The following is a 17040-nucleotide window of genomic DNA, read 5'->3' as shown; positions in this document are numbered from 1 at the left end:
AGCAATGTTCGCGTTGGATAGGACTTTTCCTACATGCAGTGCAGGGCCACGTGTTTATGGTTTTGGGGTTCAAACTACGAGTTTCTAGTTGTCATCGTCCGTATCTGCAAACTACGTTACAAAACGAAACTTTTGGTACAAAGAAGCCCAAAGAGCGACTGTAGCAACCCTGACTGACAGTTTCCCATTACGGACGCCAAGGATTTGAGATCCAGTGTAGTTGCGAGAATAGAATTTCGCAAAAAATCCTATTCCTGGATAACTAATTACTCTCCGCGCTATGGAGCATGGGCTGAAAATTCCCAGCAAAAGTATACAAGCGAGGAACCTTCGCAGCTACCTAGACCTACATAGGGATGCCCAATATCTTTGTATTCTCGGCGTCGTCCACCGCCCGCACCATCGTACTGAAATCTTGTTCTAAATCTGGCTATTATTATGTCGGGATATGCTCCCCGCTGTTTTTTCCTATGTTTTATTTTCCTTGACTTGTAACGTTTACTTTCACTTGCCGCATGTCATTCGTTCCCATTCACTTTCGTTCTCTTTGAAGGACTCTACGTTCTTTGGTCTTCATATCACCCATGGCTCAATACACAGGCCTTGAAGCTGCTTCTTGGAAGGACTTAATTAGAGATTGGTGGCAGTTTGTAAGCTTTCGCATACGTGTAAATATGCGCCCTACTAATGATCAAATAGATCCTCATTGCATTTATCCTTGCCTCTATTGGTCTTGGCCTGGGCTTCATCTCTTATATCGCACTCCAGAGTTCACTGAAAAGATACCAGGTAAGTGAAATATGAAAGACTATCTTCATATCTGGTCGCAGGTTTAATGATTTATATCATCATTATTTGTAGTAACAACAGGTTAATGTAGAATTGGAAATCCGCGAGAGCCGCCGCAGTCCCCGCGTCCATCAAGAAGTATCTTGCCAAGACTTACGGAGAACTATCACATCATAAAATCGTCGCTGTTGAAAAGAAGCCTGAAAGCTTTGGAGTATATCTGGGGTCGTTCAATTATACACCAACAGCTGATGAACTGCGATTGTTAGCACAATGGGATCTTCTTGTTGTCGATGCCTTTCAAGAGAACATAAATCATGTTCTTTCATGTGGGCTGTATCATAAGCCGTCATTAGTTCTAGCAAGACTCGATTTAAGCACTATTGTCCCGCATCAATGCAAGGTGTCAACAGCACTCGAAGGTGCTATAGAATGGGTCGCTAAGCTGGTATCTGCATCAACAGCATCGGGAAGTGATTGCCATTTTTCTGGAATTCTGATCAGCAACTGGAACGATCGATTACCAAGCCCAGTGATTATCGAATTCATTGCCTTCGCTCACAAACTTGGATTCCAAATCTACCTTGAAACATCTTCGCCTGGGTTCCTACGTGATCCCAAATTGGCAGAACTAGGTGAAGTGGCGGGATTAATAATCAGAAATGGCACGATATCGTCAAACGGTGACGAACGGGATGCATTTCAGATGCAGGAGATGAGGCCCACCATAAAAGCTTTCGTTTCTCAAGCATGCCTCAGACCTTTCGTGGTCTGCTTGTGGGAGACTTTGGATGACGGGGTTAATCCCACTAATGCCGTTGTTAGGAGATCATACCAGTGGTCAAAATTCTATAGCGCCCTATCACCATGGATTGGCTCAATGGCCGATTTGACTTCAACAACTCATGGCATAAACCGGAAGGAACCTCTGGGGGCATTTTCTTGGCTCAAGGAGCCGGGGGTGATGAAAGCGCACAAGCGATGGCGTCTGAACCATACTGTAAGGACAACACTCCATATACTACCTATGGGCCATGCACTCTACTTATGATTCCTAAACACCGCTCAATAATATCCAGTGACCTTACTGACCTAGTTTTAGATTGCTAGCGAATATGTACAGGAAATATCGCGCCTAGCTGGAAATCTTCTTGGCGCCCTTTCCATTGAGGTCGACCTCCAGCCATCGGGCAAATCTACCCAGCTACCATTTGTCGACATAGACCTTGAATTGCCTGCAGGTAATCTGCAAGTACCTTTGGACTTACCTGCAGATTCCTCTGAGGGCGACCTTCCGGGATTTTCAAGTAGATCTCTCACGCCGACAGGGTCATTTTTATCGATTCCCGCCCAGAACCGCAGATTCTCCGATGGCCCATATTCCTATCTCAGCCAAATCCCCGGAAATCCAATTTCAACATCGCCTACTGGATCTTCGAATGACTTCCTTGGGTGCTTCCCACTTGGAGTATATGCTTCTAGAAAGTCTTTTGATGATATCCTCCAATCACAAAAAAAACTAAAATCTCTTGATCTTCTCGAATCCGTAGAAAATACCGTGTTGAAGGACATTGGTGCAAAGTTAAACCGGTTTTGCGATGAGCAAGACACAATTGAGCTTTCACCATGGCATGCAGCTATACAAGAACTTGCGAACCAGCTTTGTGGTTTAGCCGATGATTCTGCAACCACAGACTTGATCAGGGTGTACAAAGGGCTCGATTCGGGATTCCAGTTTCAAGATGGGGCTCGATACTGGGCGGTATTTGCGTTTGAAGAACGCGCCATGCTTGACATTTTTATGTCAAGAAATGTTCAAGATCTTAGTGGAACAATCCTGCATACATTCTTATCAAGTCGGGGCTGTCCCCGTCATGAATCATTTGAAGCAGAAAAGGAGTTTTGGCAGTGGTCGACACGTTCAAACTCTTACCTTTCCCCGCGGTTGCTCAATGACATAAGTTCACTTTCACCATCAGAGCTACTCAGATTCGTCCAAATATTGCAGATATCGTCAGTCAAGGGTCATGGAGATTTAATCGATTCTATAATATTTGCTTGCGAGAGACAGCTATTAGATGCCGCAGATTTCACTCAGATGAAAGACGCCTGTTCAACTGGTTACCTAGGAAATCAAAAGTCTCCGCAAGACCTAATAGCATTGAGAACAAAATGGCATGAGGACAATAACTCACAGCATCCTTCCGAGGAAAATTCACTGGACGTCTTCCAGCAAATCAACGACTCAATTACCATTGTACTGAAAGAAAGGAAGTTGGATACTCTTCAAGTTGTTACGAAGACCTTAATTGAAATTCTCGAGGCCGAAAAGATTGATGCTCGCACTGATGTCATTTGCCTTGCTTTATTTTCTGCATTTCGAAAACATGCTTTCGAGGAAGCATATGTTGAGGTAACAGATAGGAACACCTTATTCAACGATCAGAGTGATCAGGCAGCTGCCTTTGCGGAGCTCTTTGCAACGGGCGCTCGATGCGAATCTTACTTCGATATGACCCCAAGTGCCTTTGGTAAATTACTATCAGATCGGTATCGGGCTTGCCATCATCAACCCGGCCGGGAGCCTCCAATATGGTCTGATGACGACCCATCAACACCGTCAGCTTATGCGGCAGCAAAAATTGATATTGGAGATTTCAAGAGCAAGCCCTTATCCGGAGTAATGAGATTTACCTTTCTAAGCGTTTTCGCAATACCAGCACTTGTGGATATTCTGCTGTTGACAAGTACCGGGAAAGGCCTCTATTTGAGTGGGCACATGAGCGACACGGCTCAGCACTCTGCAACTATGGCTTTGATGATCTCTCTTTTGATATCTTGCGTCTGTGGTACATGGATAACTTGTGGTGGTGCTTATTATCTGATTTCTATGGCCTTCTCAGCAATGAACATGTTCGTGGCGACGAGACTGGTTGGTGGTTTTGCCTTTTCACTCGTTGTTGGCTTGATCGGTTTTATCGCCCTTGGTTTCAAAGACGGCATCGTTGCAGGAGTCGTATTTTTCTTGTACTTGATTGCAATGAGCACTTACTTGTCACTGCTGGCAACTTTGGCTAACTTTTCTTATCCTGGTACCACTTTTCAATCTGGACGTCCAGTAATCCTCACGATTCTTCCTTTATTATTCATCTCCCCAATCACGACAATCTTCGCTCCTGGTTATGACATATATATCTACTTATCGGTTTTGTATGTCTTCATTTTTTCTCTTGCTTTGGGAACTCGACATATCGCATCGAAATGGACCACGTGGCATCAAAAGATTGAAAATATTAGCGACAAGGCTTTGAAGGAATGGTATATCAAGGCACATAAAGGGGGTGATGATCATGCATTCGACAGGATGACCGATCCAGCGGCTCTAAAGATTTCAAGAACTGCAATGATCGAGGAAATAACAAAAGTACGAAGCGGCTTTCTGCACAAATGCCAAGATCCTACCGTCAAATCTTTAGCGGAAAGCTACGATGCAACGATCTTTCTATTGCAATGGTATTCGGGCTACTCAGGAACGCCACTACCAATGCCATATTCATCAACTTGGAACATGCAAATCAAGGTTGCGCTTGATACTCTCAAGCAGATGCAAACAGGCCTCAGACTACATAATGCTTTTATACACTGGCGCCAGGCTGGTGATGAGGTGAGTCGTATTTTATCTGCTTCTAATCATAGAATTACCTAAGATAAGCACTAAAACTATACAGGTTGGTTGTTCTCTTCTCTACTTCATCGTAGCACTTCTTGATAAATGGAACTCTCTTCTTGCTGGTGGGCGCCTTTTAGGACTAGCGGCCCAAAACACAAGATACCGGATGCCCGTTGGCTTTGCTCTGGCCTATTATCTGATTGGCGCAGTTCTTCTGGATCTGAATGCTACGAAGCTCCATACTATGACGGCACAGAGTCAAAACATGTTAATTGGTGATGTGTCTTCAATCAAAGACGCCGTTAATGCTGGTGTCAAGGCTCGGAGGCACTTATACTGGACGATGTTGGCGCGATTTTCCTTATTTCATGTTTGGAGTTTGGCTGTAGCTTCTACTCTTCTTTGGGTATTTGACAGCACAAAGGCCTCGACGCTTCTTTTTGTTGCATATATCGGGGCATATACAGGTAAGTAAACTACACATTATTCAAAACCTCTGCTAATAAAACTTCGAAGGTTTGCTATTTTATCAGGTATGTTTGTTCTCGAGAAGAGCTACAATCACAATTCACTAGTTCATATCAACTAAACTACTATTAGTACACAAAGATTTTCACAGGCCCTCGAAGTCTCAAACCTCTTTTGGTTGCTGTTTGCTTGGGTCTCCCTCTCGGACAAATTCTCCGACATTTTTTTCCGCAATTTGAGTATTGCGACGTGGTAGCACTTGCAGCAGCTACTTGGACGGCAGCATTTCTCTCTCTGTATTATGCAGGTATCAGGATAAAACCAGTCGATACTATGGACTCGGAAGGTCGTGTTTGGAATAAGATATCACAAGACAGATCATTCCATGAATTTACAAGCCCAGGTCGAGACTTGTTACTATCTCAGGACGAACTTCGCATCACTTTCGAAAACCTGAATGCCCTTAGCGACGACGAAAAGTATGAAGTCGAACCTATGGCCCATCCAGGTTTAGAGATTAAGTCGATCCTGCATCATGCTATTGAAATATTTGAAGAGATCAAAGGAAGTTCGGTTGATTCAATCCCAAAGTTCGCTCTGAGCGCATTTCCAGAGGCGATAATGCTGTTGACGGAGGCCATCGCAGCGTTTGACAGTGGGAAGGTTGTGATCGAATGTGTCTCCATGTCTATGTTCTCTGATGAATTCAAGGACCTAAAAGCAATCAGCTGCGATTCAAATGATTCAATAAGGGTCATTGTTGGTTGCGAAGCAATGGATGCAATGGAACAGCAGTCAAGCATCAGTATTTTCTGTCAGACGTAAGTTCAATTCCTGTTTTGGCAGCAAAAGTTTTCGGCCTGTTTTTCCCGTCACTCTATAATACAAAAACAAATGGTCCTGACCTGGAGTAGCACCGCGGAAATATTGCTTCATATAACTGCCGAAAGCCTTCAGAGCCTTTCACACGAGGATGCTACACTGCTAGAATCTTTAATATCTTCTATCTCACCGTCCGGTCTATTGGAGCACACCCTTATACCCCAGAGTCTACGGAACTTCTTGAACTTTTCAAAGCCCTCGCGAGCACACGCAGAAAGAATTGCAGCATATTTCCAAGAAGAGACTCTGCGTCATACGGCAATTGGATGCAATCCAAACATCGATTGGGAAAGTCTACCTACGGAGATCCGAGAACTCATTCTCGATAGATGCACAGGCCAGGTTGACACATTGACAACCGATCAGCATAATTGGTTACGAACGAACAAGCTTCAGGGCTTGTCTTTAAATACATTCATGGCTCGTCGTAATTTCGGTGCCTTTGTTGCCATGGAAAAGAGAAGATACACATTAGAATTCGCGAAAACAGCCCCAATAGAAAGGCCTGATAAGTACGAGAAGTCCAATATGATGAATTTATTCAAAAAAGCTCGAGCACGGAGAGGGCCATCAAAGTTACTCAAGCGCCAGTTGAAGTCGCCGTTCAGCAAAGTTTATCATACTATTGGTCACTGTATTAAGTTATTTGCAATAGCATTTGTGGCGGAGCCGGAATTACAAAGAGAGCTGGACTATACCATGAGGTCGACTCCGAAGTATATACGACCAATTGTCATGTTCTTAATAACAGGCATCTGGTCATATGCTAAAATTCTGCAGGACTTGTTGATGCCAATGTTCTTGCTCCATGGGAGAAAGAATGTAGAGACTCTCTGGAAACAAATACGTGGAACAACTGTATCTTTGAAACGGCAGAAAATAATGATAGAGAGCACCGGGGGATCTTCCACCGCATTTGTTCGAGTTCCGGACACTGCAAGTATTGCAGGGGGCCAACTCACCGGCAGTGCTGTGGAAGATACTGATGCTGTTCAAGAATCCTTACTAGGTTCTGGCATTTGCGAGCTCCGCCAGTATAGTGGCGTCCTGGATCAAGAGCCAGCTGACGGAGCTAAACTTGAGCGCATCAGCATTTATAGCAAGGATCTTCTTCTATTGCGCAGAGAAGACTACGTCAAAGGGGCGAGGACTAACGTTTACGAATATGAGTACGACGCTGAAAGTATTCCAAAACAAAAAATCATGAAAAGCCGTCCTCGCTATCCGATTTCGCGGCGTTGCGTTGAAGGGAAGAACGAATTTGAGCAAGTGTCTTTTAACAATCAGGGTCTTGTCCAAAGTGGGTCTTATATTCTTGATGGGAATCTGGTGCGCTTCAATTGCCATTATAGACAAAACAGCAATTTTGATGATGAGTTGTTGAGAGCAGAGTTCGTTTTACCACATATGTTCTGCATGGTTTCGTGGGCAGCGCCTCCTACAAAACATCAAGACAAATTGGACACGTGGATACCCCATTCGCAAGTCATCGAGGCTACATTTGTCATAGGCCCCGATGTATATGAGGCACAATGGTCCTACGATCATAAATACCATCCGACCATATTTACGACGTTGAATGGCGAACCTGTTGAAACGCCGGCTCTAATACAGTGGGATCATCTCGGAGTCCTCAAAAAACCTACAAACTTTACATTTCGTCACGATGATCACATGATCAGTTTCAAATCATTCCGTTCACATGCTGTTCCCAGATGGCTAGGTAGGAATACCCATCAAAATCCAGTCTCTACTTCGCGAGCTAGGTCGAGATTATGGCAAGGATGGAAAAACAATTCTGCTTTTGATGGTGTGATAATGAGATGGCTCGATGAAAGACTTCTTCGACAAGAACCATTGCTGCGCCCGTATTTCCGGAGGCGTGATCACGGCAATCTCCAATTCGGGCTGAAGAATATTTGCATGAGAATGCAGATGCAATTTATGGCTGTCATCGATCTTGATAAAGCTATTTCGGGATGGGCTCCACTTGCATTTCAAATCGCTGACTTGTACGCATTCGGACAAGGAGAGTTCTGCCAATGCTCGCACTAGATCCCGCTCCGGATTTAAAGAGCGACGAACTTCATGTCCTCGCAGCAGACTCTGGAAACATGGCCAAATGAAGGAGGCGGAGTGTCTGCATGCCGACGAGACATGGTGAACAATCTCAAGGCAGCAAAGTGGTATATGATCTCAGAATCGGCGAATGATTTTGGAGTGCCTAAACATCAAACACAGGAGAATGTTCAGACACTCAAAGTCATTCCAATCTGGGGACTTGACTTCATGACACCGACCCATGGAATTTTCAGAGATCGGTTGGATTCGGAAGTCATACATGCTGTTAGAGATGCGACAAAGTTAGACATTCAGAAGAATTTTGTCCCGATCCTCAAAGCGCTAGTAAAAGGAGCTAGGACAAGTCAGTATTCGAATAGTGACATTCTACAATCAACTCGAGCTCTTGTAAACCTAAATGCATATTTCTCCCAAGGAAAACACTGGACGGGTGTTTGGAACAGTAGGATCGTTAAAAATGCCTGGCGAAATCTATGGATCTCACAAGATCTTGTGAGTCCTACGCCTTCCGAGGGTTGGTTTCAGACTGAAATACCCACGATAGCGCAACTTGATGCCGCGCTTGATCTCTGGTTCCGTTACTTATTCATATTTTCCCTTCCCATGCCTGAGAAGATTCCAGCAATCTTCCAAGCTTCGCATCATTCAGTAAGCGCTTCCTATGGGGTTGTTTGCAAGATTACTAGGGGAAGCACGTTACAAATTTGGGACCACGCTATCAGCTGGCGTGAGACAAATCTCTACCTCTCCTCAGATCTCTGTTCTCTGCCACCATTTGTTAGAAATTCGTTGCTCGGACTTATGAAGCTCACGAGTCAATTGACACTTCACCATGCGGATGTTATTCTACCTTGCGCCGACTTCTTCAACCCTGGGTGGGAAATAGAAATAGGGTCGCATCAAGGCAAACTAGAAAACCGAAATATTTTCAAACGCAAAATCGATCCTGTCGTTAATGGTATCCCTCCCGCGGATATCTCGAAATTCAGTCCAATCAAGGAGACAACCTCGCCACTACCAACAGTCACAATGCTTTCTCATGTCTGGTATGCGAAAGACATTAAGACAGCTATTCTAGCTGCTGATATCATTGTCAATGTGTGGGGATTCAAAGACTATCGCCTCGATATTTACGGCGCAATCGATAAAGCACCGCAATACTCAACAGATTGTTTCGAGATATTAGCATCCAAATCACTCCCTGGATATGTCAATTTGTGTGGAACTGCAAGTCCAACTGAAGTGCTAAAGAAGACTTGGGTCTTCCTCAATTCCTCTATCTCCGAAGGTCTTCCTTTGGCACTCGGAGAAGCTGCACTGACTGGTGCGCCTGTCGTGTGTACAGATGTTGGAGCTTCGCTTCGAGTACTCACAGATTTCAATACTGGTGACTGTTTCAGCGCAGTGGTAGCTCCCAATGATGCGCAAAGTCTTGCAAGAGCACAGATCAACATGCTTGCCCTTTTAGACGAATGGGCTCCTTATGCAAATGATCCTCAAGGATACAAACCTCCCTCTATCATCGATAAACCTACTCCTGAAGAGGTCGCAATAATCACGAAACGAATGTATGAAAAGAAAAGCGAACTCCGAGCCCTCGGAATGCGAAGTCGAGAAATCGTTCAGAAATCATTTGGAGGTAATAGATATCTCAGAGAGCACGAGCAAATGCTCTGGATTGGAAAATCTCGTTACGATATGAAATATCCATCGAGAAGCCAAAGGCCAGAATTAAGACCAGCATTGCCATCGCTTCCGGTGGGAAGTCATATGTGGGGACAAGCATCTGTGCCATCTACACTACAAGCTCGACCTCAACGACCATCCATCTTCCGAGGATCCAGTATCTTAGCACGTTCCATGCAGGCCTCGACGGTTGTACCATCCCCCGGCGGCGAAAGACCTATATCTCTCATGGGTTCCAGCAGTGGTATTAAAGGCATCCAAAACATCAACGATTACTTCACCGGCTATCGACCAGGCGATAGTAATATCTCCACTCCTGATTTCCGTTTCCTGACACCTCCCGGTCTTCATACGCCCGGAACCAGCTCTACCAGAAGCCAGTCGCCGATGCGGAAAGGAGCATCTGCACGTCTTACAATGCTCTCTAGAGGCAGCACTAGTTATGATACTAGATCTGAGAGCTCATCATTCATGGTACCATCTAAACAACTACCGGGAGAAGATTCATTTCTTCGTGATCTAGACACGGCTCTTGAGCGCGTGTAGGTTTCTTTTATCGTCATTTACCAACCATGCTTGGTATCTTACTCACATAACTAGCATTGCATTTCACACGGATTTCAATCAAAAGTTTATCATTTTTCATGTCATTTAAATTTACGATCTCAGGGGGGTTTTTTGGGTTAATGGATATATTTCTCTTTTTTTAGTAGCGTCTCGTACACTCATTTGGTCGAGTGTGTTTATATCATTTTAATCATGTTTATTTAAATTGTTCCTTTCATGTTGATTAGCATACGACAAAGAGTTCATACAGGTACAGGAGAATAAATGGATATTTCTGGGCATTACATAGCATTCTAGAGATCTTGTTAATATATAATGAAATTTGTTTATCATGACAGTCTGAAATTCTATTCATTAGCGTTCTTCATCACTTTCTCCCAATGTGTCAATTTATCAGATAGAAAGTCGGAATATGGACCATCATAATTATTATTGTTATTGTTAATAAATGATTCTTATAATATCTAATTCAAATTCAATTCTGAGGGAATAATTGCTTGTGTAAAAGTATTTATTCAGATTGTATATTTTGGGTTCTTCTCTACTATAGATATATTATGGCTTAATTTCTTATTTCGATAGTTTACACAAGGATTTCAAGAGCGGGGATACTCTTCCCGGTGATGATGAAGCAATAATGTGATGAGCAGTGTTTTTCTCGTGGTAGATTGTGCGCTGGAAAGAACTGGATGTATTGCGTAACATGAGTGGTGGCGAATATCTACTTTCCTTGATTGGCATATTGGGAAATAGACATTGGCTAACTGATGAGAAGAGAGTGCGTAATTTTTTGACGCGTTGCCTATTTGTCCTTGTGTAGTACTCTCCAATTATTAGCATCTATCGAGATATCTTCCATTGTCTGCAACGGATATCACGGGAACAAGCTAGATGAATCAATGACTCTTCGGAATTGTGATCGGAGGGCACTACTTGCCACATTGATAAAAAGGTATCGGATTTTCTGAGTAGGACAACGCAGATGCCGAATCTCATCGGTTCATTAATATCGGGAGATTTTCTTTTCGTTTGGATTCGTTTTATAATTTTTTTTTGGAAAACAGTCGAGTAGCCGCTTAGCAGTCTCGGATATTATTCATTTTTCCTCCTCATAGACATCCACGACATCTCAGATCATTGAGATCTAACCATAGCAGCCGCCGCATCCATCAAAAGACGGGACAAGCCTAGATGTTGCTTACCACTTTTGCGAATGGCATGACAAATTAGATACTCCTTTTCCGAATAAATACTGTGCATGCGATACTATCTGTCATACACCTAAAATTGCAGCCAGCTTTTTTCTTTAAAAAGAAAAAGATAACCATCATCATGATCATGAGAAGCGAACAAATTTACAATATCCTCAAATGAAATCGCATCCAGCGAGAATTTTGCGGGAGATATATATCCAATCGATCTGTTTACTGATGGATTTCATCTACCAGGTGCCGAATAGAAGCTAGGGCTCCGTAACTGACACGGTTCGCCGGCCTTGTTTGGGCCTTGCCTTCAAAGTTTGTCAATGAAAACCACCACCATGGCTGGTGGGAATCCGATTAAAGCATGCTTATGCTATCGAAAGAGAAGAGAAAGGCTCGATGGTTTCCACCTAGATCGATACAACCATAATCATGATAATCCCTTCAAGTGACTAAAAATTACCAGCTTTTACACAATTCATAATAGCGAATAAGAGTTACCCAGGACATGGAGATTAGTTCGGACTTTCTTTCGAGATGAGAATGAGAGGACCTTAGAAAAAGCCAAATTTTCAACTGCTTCATACAGTGAAGATTAAAGGGCCGCATGATTATTGAAAAATCAACATTTTGACGTTCATTCTATGAGTAAAAACACAGTCCCGGACTCTAAAACATAATTTAAAGTCAGCGGTTTTCCTATATCAAGCCTGACGCTAGCCAATAACTCAAATTCTTTGGATAATAGGAGAGTAACCTTATGATGTGTCCAATGGACACGCCCATAGACGGGCGGATCTAAGTACTGTAGTTTCAACTCAGGTTCTAGATTATTCGTGCAAAGCAGAACTTTGGAAGCAGTTTTATCGGTGGAATGGACTACCAAATGTGACCAACAACCCCAAGTTGATAACGATTGCAAAAAAGAAAGCGATCCGATACTGTGAATGACATGATTCGGGATCTTGGTCTTGAAGAAAGTTGTAATGTTAATCATTTTTTGAGGTAAATGTCGCTGTTCGACAACTAAGTCAATAAAAGCTGCACCCGGGGCATCTGACTCACTTTCTGTGCATCTCAATGATGCTAGAAGCCTTTTGCGAATAGTAGCTTGGAAAGAATCTCGAGGAGAACAAACCGGCTGTGAAGCTCCAATAACAGCTCTTTTTTGCGATACATATCAAGAACTTTAAGATGGATTTTCCTTCCCCATTCCGGTGCAATAATAGACTCATCTCGGCTTTTGCTAAGAAACCAGCGGCCTAAGATGCGACCGTTTTCCGCAGTAAATGGAAATTTTGTCAGGTTCATTAATCTTCATGTATCGGTTAGACACAATCACATAGATTAAGAGAAAATTGTTTCGAAAGTAGTTTTCTCGTATGCCGAAATGGAGCGATGGGAAGCAGATCCCTGATTGTTGTTATGAATTTCTTGGGAAAAGACATGAGAAATGAGTGCTTTTTTATAAATAAGTGTCATAAACATCATGAAATCTGGATTTTGCCCATGTTAAATCATTATCGATGGGTAAGAATGTTGTTGAGTGAACTTGAACTTCTGATTGAGCATTGCCAGAATACGACACTTCCCATCTGAACATCTAATTCAAAGGATGAAATCGCTCAAAATAATCACCAACGTGGCGATAGATATCTACCCCGGAATTTCTAGTTCTTTAGGCCATACGACGGTAGTGAAACGTCTAACGTTGTTACCTCGAATGAGCGGTATGCAGTTTTTCTGATGATTTGGCCATTATCGATTGCCGGTGAAGGGATTGGGTATCTGAAGACTTGTGCAACTAGGTGATCAGCCGACTGAATATCATCAACAATCACCTAGGTGTTCTTCCCGCGCAAACATGGTAGAGCAGACCAAGACACGCCCGCCATAGATGGATTCGTGCAGATATAGAAATATCACGCACAACATGCAATGATACCTTACTTCCCCTGATCCTTGAAATTGGTTGTGAGATGCGGATGGGCCCATTGGGCCGAGCAGAGATGATCTCGACAGCTTGGGGAAGAGGTCCGGGATGTGTGGAATGCATAGAGCTCAAATATTGAAATCCTAGGAGCAGTTGCATTGAGACTCACGCGGGATAAATCTGCAAGATAGACGGATAAGATGGTTGTGCAATGTGAATTGTTTGTTGACCGACCAAGATCGTCAAAATAAGGGTTGGGGGATGGACATGATGGAAAAGAAACCAGCTCCCCACGTGATGTTATAAGACAAAAGGTAAAAGGTAGGAGGTAGGTAACGCGATAAGTTATCGTTGTTGATTCGCTCGGCATTGTTTTCTTTAGTATGTATGTACGTACATGTACCGGGACTGCAGTGAAGCTATTTTATTGGACTGGATGAAGGGGCGGGGTAAATCCGATCTGACTCGTTTGTCCATGTCTCGTCCGTGACCTTCTCCACAACATCTCGTGCATACCAAGTACCGCAAAAGAAATCTCCGTTCTCTAAAATATCATTAATACTTTAAAAACACGTCGTGAAATCCAAAATGAATGCCGTTTGTACCGTTCTGGTGTCTCAATGCCCACCCATTACCTTGCTTAACGGGATCTATAGTGACTCTTATCACTAATATTTACAACTTTATTTCATCCGCTATTCGAGGATACTTTAGAGACATGCATCTACATGCTAGGCTTATATGTCTGCTCTAACACGTTTAAGGAAGCTCATCTAGCCGACGCATATGATCAACACTACTACAGAACAATCATCGTCATACTATCAACTTCTGCCCGCACTAAATACGCTTATCCGAGAATCAAATGCCAATGAAGACTTTCGGCATGACTTAACGTGGTGCATGTGCGTGTCCGATCACGCAGAACACCCCGAAAACAAAATGTTAGGGGGGACAACCAATGCACATATTCAATATATACAAGCTTTTCCTGGCCGGTGACAGGATCATCGGAAGTTAAACCTTTTGTGTTCAGTGGTTCGAGTGTTCCTGCATATTCATCCTCATGTGAACCATTAGGTTCATGGAGCTACAAGTTTGTGCTCCTATGTGACCTGCTATTTATTAAGAGAATGAGGAATTCACTTAATATCTCCCTTTTACTCCTCATCTAGCCCTTCTAGTCTTTCTTCTTAGACTTAGTTCTCCTCGAGGCACCTGAGTAGCAGCTCGTTGGATTCACTGTCTAGTTTACCCCTCTTGAAGCAGCCGGGGAGAATCGGTAGTGATTCACCTGTTTCTTTTAGATCGAGGTGCAGGTGATCTGACTTTTCCCGAGCCGAACCTTGTTTATAAATACTCCTTCCCGTTTTGAACTTGCATAGAAGACGACGGACAACTCCAAGTTTCTTCAAACCTAAAACAATCCGTTCCTTTCCCTCATATTTCTTGCAAATATCGTGTCGTAAGTCTACAGTCAAGAGCAAATGGCACGAGAAAATTCTAATATCGGACAGGCTCGTGATACTCCATAGAAAGTTCTTGGGTTTAATATCACAATGCGTTCACTTTTCACAACCGTGCCTGCATTGGCATGTTTGTATTCAACCACATTAGCTGTACCTCACAATCCTAAGCTTGATAGAAGACAATACTATGGCAATCCAGCAAGCACTGCCGCAGATCGACAAGCTGCCGTGAAAGAGGCATTCACATTTGCTTGGGATGGATACCAAAAATATGCATTCCCTCATGATGAACTACATCCAATTGCGAATAGTTATTCGGATTCAAGGTATGCTGACCATGTCATTTCTCGTGACCTCTAAGCTAACTTTGCAAAAGAAACGGATGGGGTGCCTCTGCTGTTGACGCATTCAGCACGGCAATTGTGATGGAAATTCCAGAAATTGTGGATACAATTTTAGACTGGATCCCAACTATCGATTTCGACCACACTTCTTCTCAGGTTTCGTTATTTGAGACTACAATTAGATATGTTGGTGGATTACTTGCAGGTAAGCTTTTGTCGTCTATTGATAACTGTCATGAAATTTACATATTTTCAGGTTACGATCTCCTCAAAGGTCCTCTTTCCAACCTCAACTCAAATGATACGGCCGTCGACGCAGTTCTCAAACAGGCAGCACGCCTAGCTGATAATCTTGCGTTTGCGTTTGATACACCAACAGGAGTACCATCTAATAATGTTTATCTCAATCCTCCCCGTACCGACGGCTCTACCACAAATGGAATAGCCACAATTGGCACACTAGTTCTCGAATGGACTCACTTGTCTGATTTGACCGGTAACAAGACTTATGGTGAACTTTCACAAAAGGGTGAATCGTATTTGTTGAATCCGAAGCCCGCATACAACTCGCCATGGCCTGGTAAGCAAACCCTGGTCTTCTTTCATTCTGACTCTACATCCCGAACTCCTGTTTCAGGCTTCATTTGTTATATTGATTTCTTTCAGCGCATTCAACCAAAATTCTCACTGGTGAGAACTGCTGACTCATCTGTGCCTTAGGTTTGCTCGGTACAAACGTGAATCTCAACACGGGACTTTTCGAAGATGCCAGCGGAGGCTGGGTAGGTGGCGATGACAGTTTCTACGAGTATCTCATCAAAATGTACGTGTATGACTCGACTCGATTCGGCGAATACAAAGATCGATGGATCGCAGCTGCAGATTCATCCATCGAACATTTGGCTAGCCATCCTTCAACTCGTCCGGAGTTGACCTTTATGGCTGCTTATCAAAACAAAACACGTCTTTTTGTTTCTGAGCATCGTAAGTACATTTTGTTTTACTAGTGGATTTGGTTGTGATAGATGGCAAACTTTCTGCATGGGATTATTAGACATTAGAGGCATTAGGTCGCTGTCTTTTGGCTTCTTGTGCACTAACATTGCCGTCTCTACAACTGTATATTCAAAATACTAAACAGAAACACAGTCGCTTGTTTCGACGGAGGCAATTTCCTCCTTGCAGGTCTCGTGCTCAAAGAGCAAAAGTACATAGATTTCGGACTTGCACTCGTCGCCGGCTGCGAAGACACATACAACAGCACACTCACTGGCATCGGACCCGAAGTCTTCCGATGGGTAGAAAGCGACACTCCTACCAATTCTTCCACCAATCCTCCTCCATCCGCCGACCAACAGGCATTTTATGAGAAAGCCGGTTTCTACATCACCAACTCGGATTATATCTTGAGACCCGAAGTTCTAGAATCTTTCTACTATGCTTATCGCGTCACTGGAGACCAGAAGTATCGTGAATGGAGTTGGAATGGATTTGTGGCTATTAATGCGACAGCTAGGTATTTATTTATCCCGCTTTACTGTGCCCGCAAAAGTGTGAGTACTAATGTTGGAAATACTAGAACTGGAAGTGGATTCGCTGAACTCGAAAATGTCAATGCGCCTAATGGAGGTGGATTTAATGATTTCCAAGATAGTTTCTTGTTCGCAGAGGTTATGAAATATGCATATTTGATTCATGGAGATGTAAGCATTTTTTCCCTTATTCCCTTCCTACTCTTTCCACATCGACTCTATGCAAAAAAGACAAAGTTACTCACGCTTATGCACAGGATGAGGAATATCAAGTTGGGGGCGGTGGTGTAAATAAATGGGTATTCAACACTGAAGCGCATCCTCTCAAGGTTGCTGGACCACCTATTTAATCATTTTAAAACTGAACATTGGACTCGGTTCTGGTTTCGGAATTCGGTTTCGGGTTTGGGGGTTTC

The 17040-nt window shown here is 43.3% G+C and overlaps 5 protein-coding genes across 5 annotated transcripts; 4 read left to right on the top strand and 1 right to left on the bottom strand.

Annotated features, from left to right (window-relative positions):
• Positions 1 to 584: 584 nt before the first annotated feature.
• SS1G_04472 (hypothetical protein) lies at positions 585 to 7935 on the top strand (the record flags this gene model as incomplete). The annotated part of the gene is made up of 7 exons (XM_001594614.1): positions 585 to 650; positions 700 to 789; positions 881 to 1789; positions 1892 to 4453; positions 5060 to 5748; positions 6139 to 7532; positions 7844 to 7935. 7 exons carry the CDS (start codon positions 585 to 587, stop codon positions 7933 to 7935), a joined length of 5802 nt encoding a protein of 1933 aa, XP_001594664.1.
• A 559-nt stretch (positions 7936 to 8494) lies between these two features.
• SS1G_04471 (hypothetical protein) lies at positions 8495 to 10123 on the top strand (the record flags this gene model as incomplete). Its single annotated transcript, XM_001594613.1, has 1 exon — positions 8495 to 10123. The coding sequence occupies one exon, from the start codon at positions 8495 to 8497 to the stop codon at positions 10121 to 10123; it is 1629 nt and encodes a 542-aa protein (XP_001594663.1).
• Positions 10124 to 10659: 536 nt separating this feature from the next.
• Positions 10660 to 10885, bottom strand: SS1G_04470 (predicted protein; the record flags this gene model as incomplete). Its single annotated transcript, XM_001594612.1, has 2 exons — positions 10660 to 10688; positions 10732 to 10885. The coding sequence occupies 2 exons, from the start codon at positions 10883 to 10885 to the stop codon at positions 10660 to 10662; spliced, it is 183 nt and encodes a 60-aa protein (XP_001594662.1).
• Positions 10886 to 11684: 799 nt separating this feature from the next.
• SS1G_04469 (predicted protein) lies at positions 11685 to 11798 on the top strand (the record flags this gene model as incomplete). Its single annotated transcript, XM_001594611.1, has 1 exon — positions 11685 to 11798. The coding sequence occupies one exon, from the start codon at positions 11685 to 11687 to the stop codon at positions 11796 to 11798; it is 114 nt and encodes a 37-aa protein (XP_001594661.1).
• Positions 11799 to 14838: 3040 nt separating this feature from the next.
• Positions 14839 to 16974, top strand: SS1G_04468 (hypothetical protein; the record flags this gene model as incomplete). Its single annotated transcript, XM_001594610.1, has 7 exons — positions 14839 to 15074; positions 15125 to 15297; positions 15349 to 15672; positions 15813 to 16076; positions 16242 to 16608; positions 16672 to 16795; positions 16882 to 16974. The coding sequence occupies 7 exons, from the start codon at positions 14839 to 14841 to the stop codon at positions 16972 to 16974; spliced, it is 1581 nt and encodes a 526-aa protein (XP_001594660.1).
• Between the last annotated feature and the right edge of the window lie 66 nt (positions 16975 to 17040).

This window comes from Sclerotinia sclerotiorum, genomic scaffold (genome assembly GCF_000146945.2).
Source record: "Sclerotinia sclerotiorum 1980 UF-70 scaffold_5 genomic scaffold, whole genome shotgun sequence".
Taxonomy (NCBI): domain Eukaryota; kingdom Fungi; phylum Ascomycota; class Leotiomycetes; order Helotiales; family Sclerotiniaceae; genus Sclerotinia; species Sclerotinia sclerotiorum.
The sequence above is the reverse complement of the archived record's forward strand: the minus strand, read 5'-3'. Positions and strand labels throughout refer to the sequence as shown.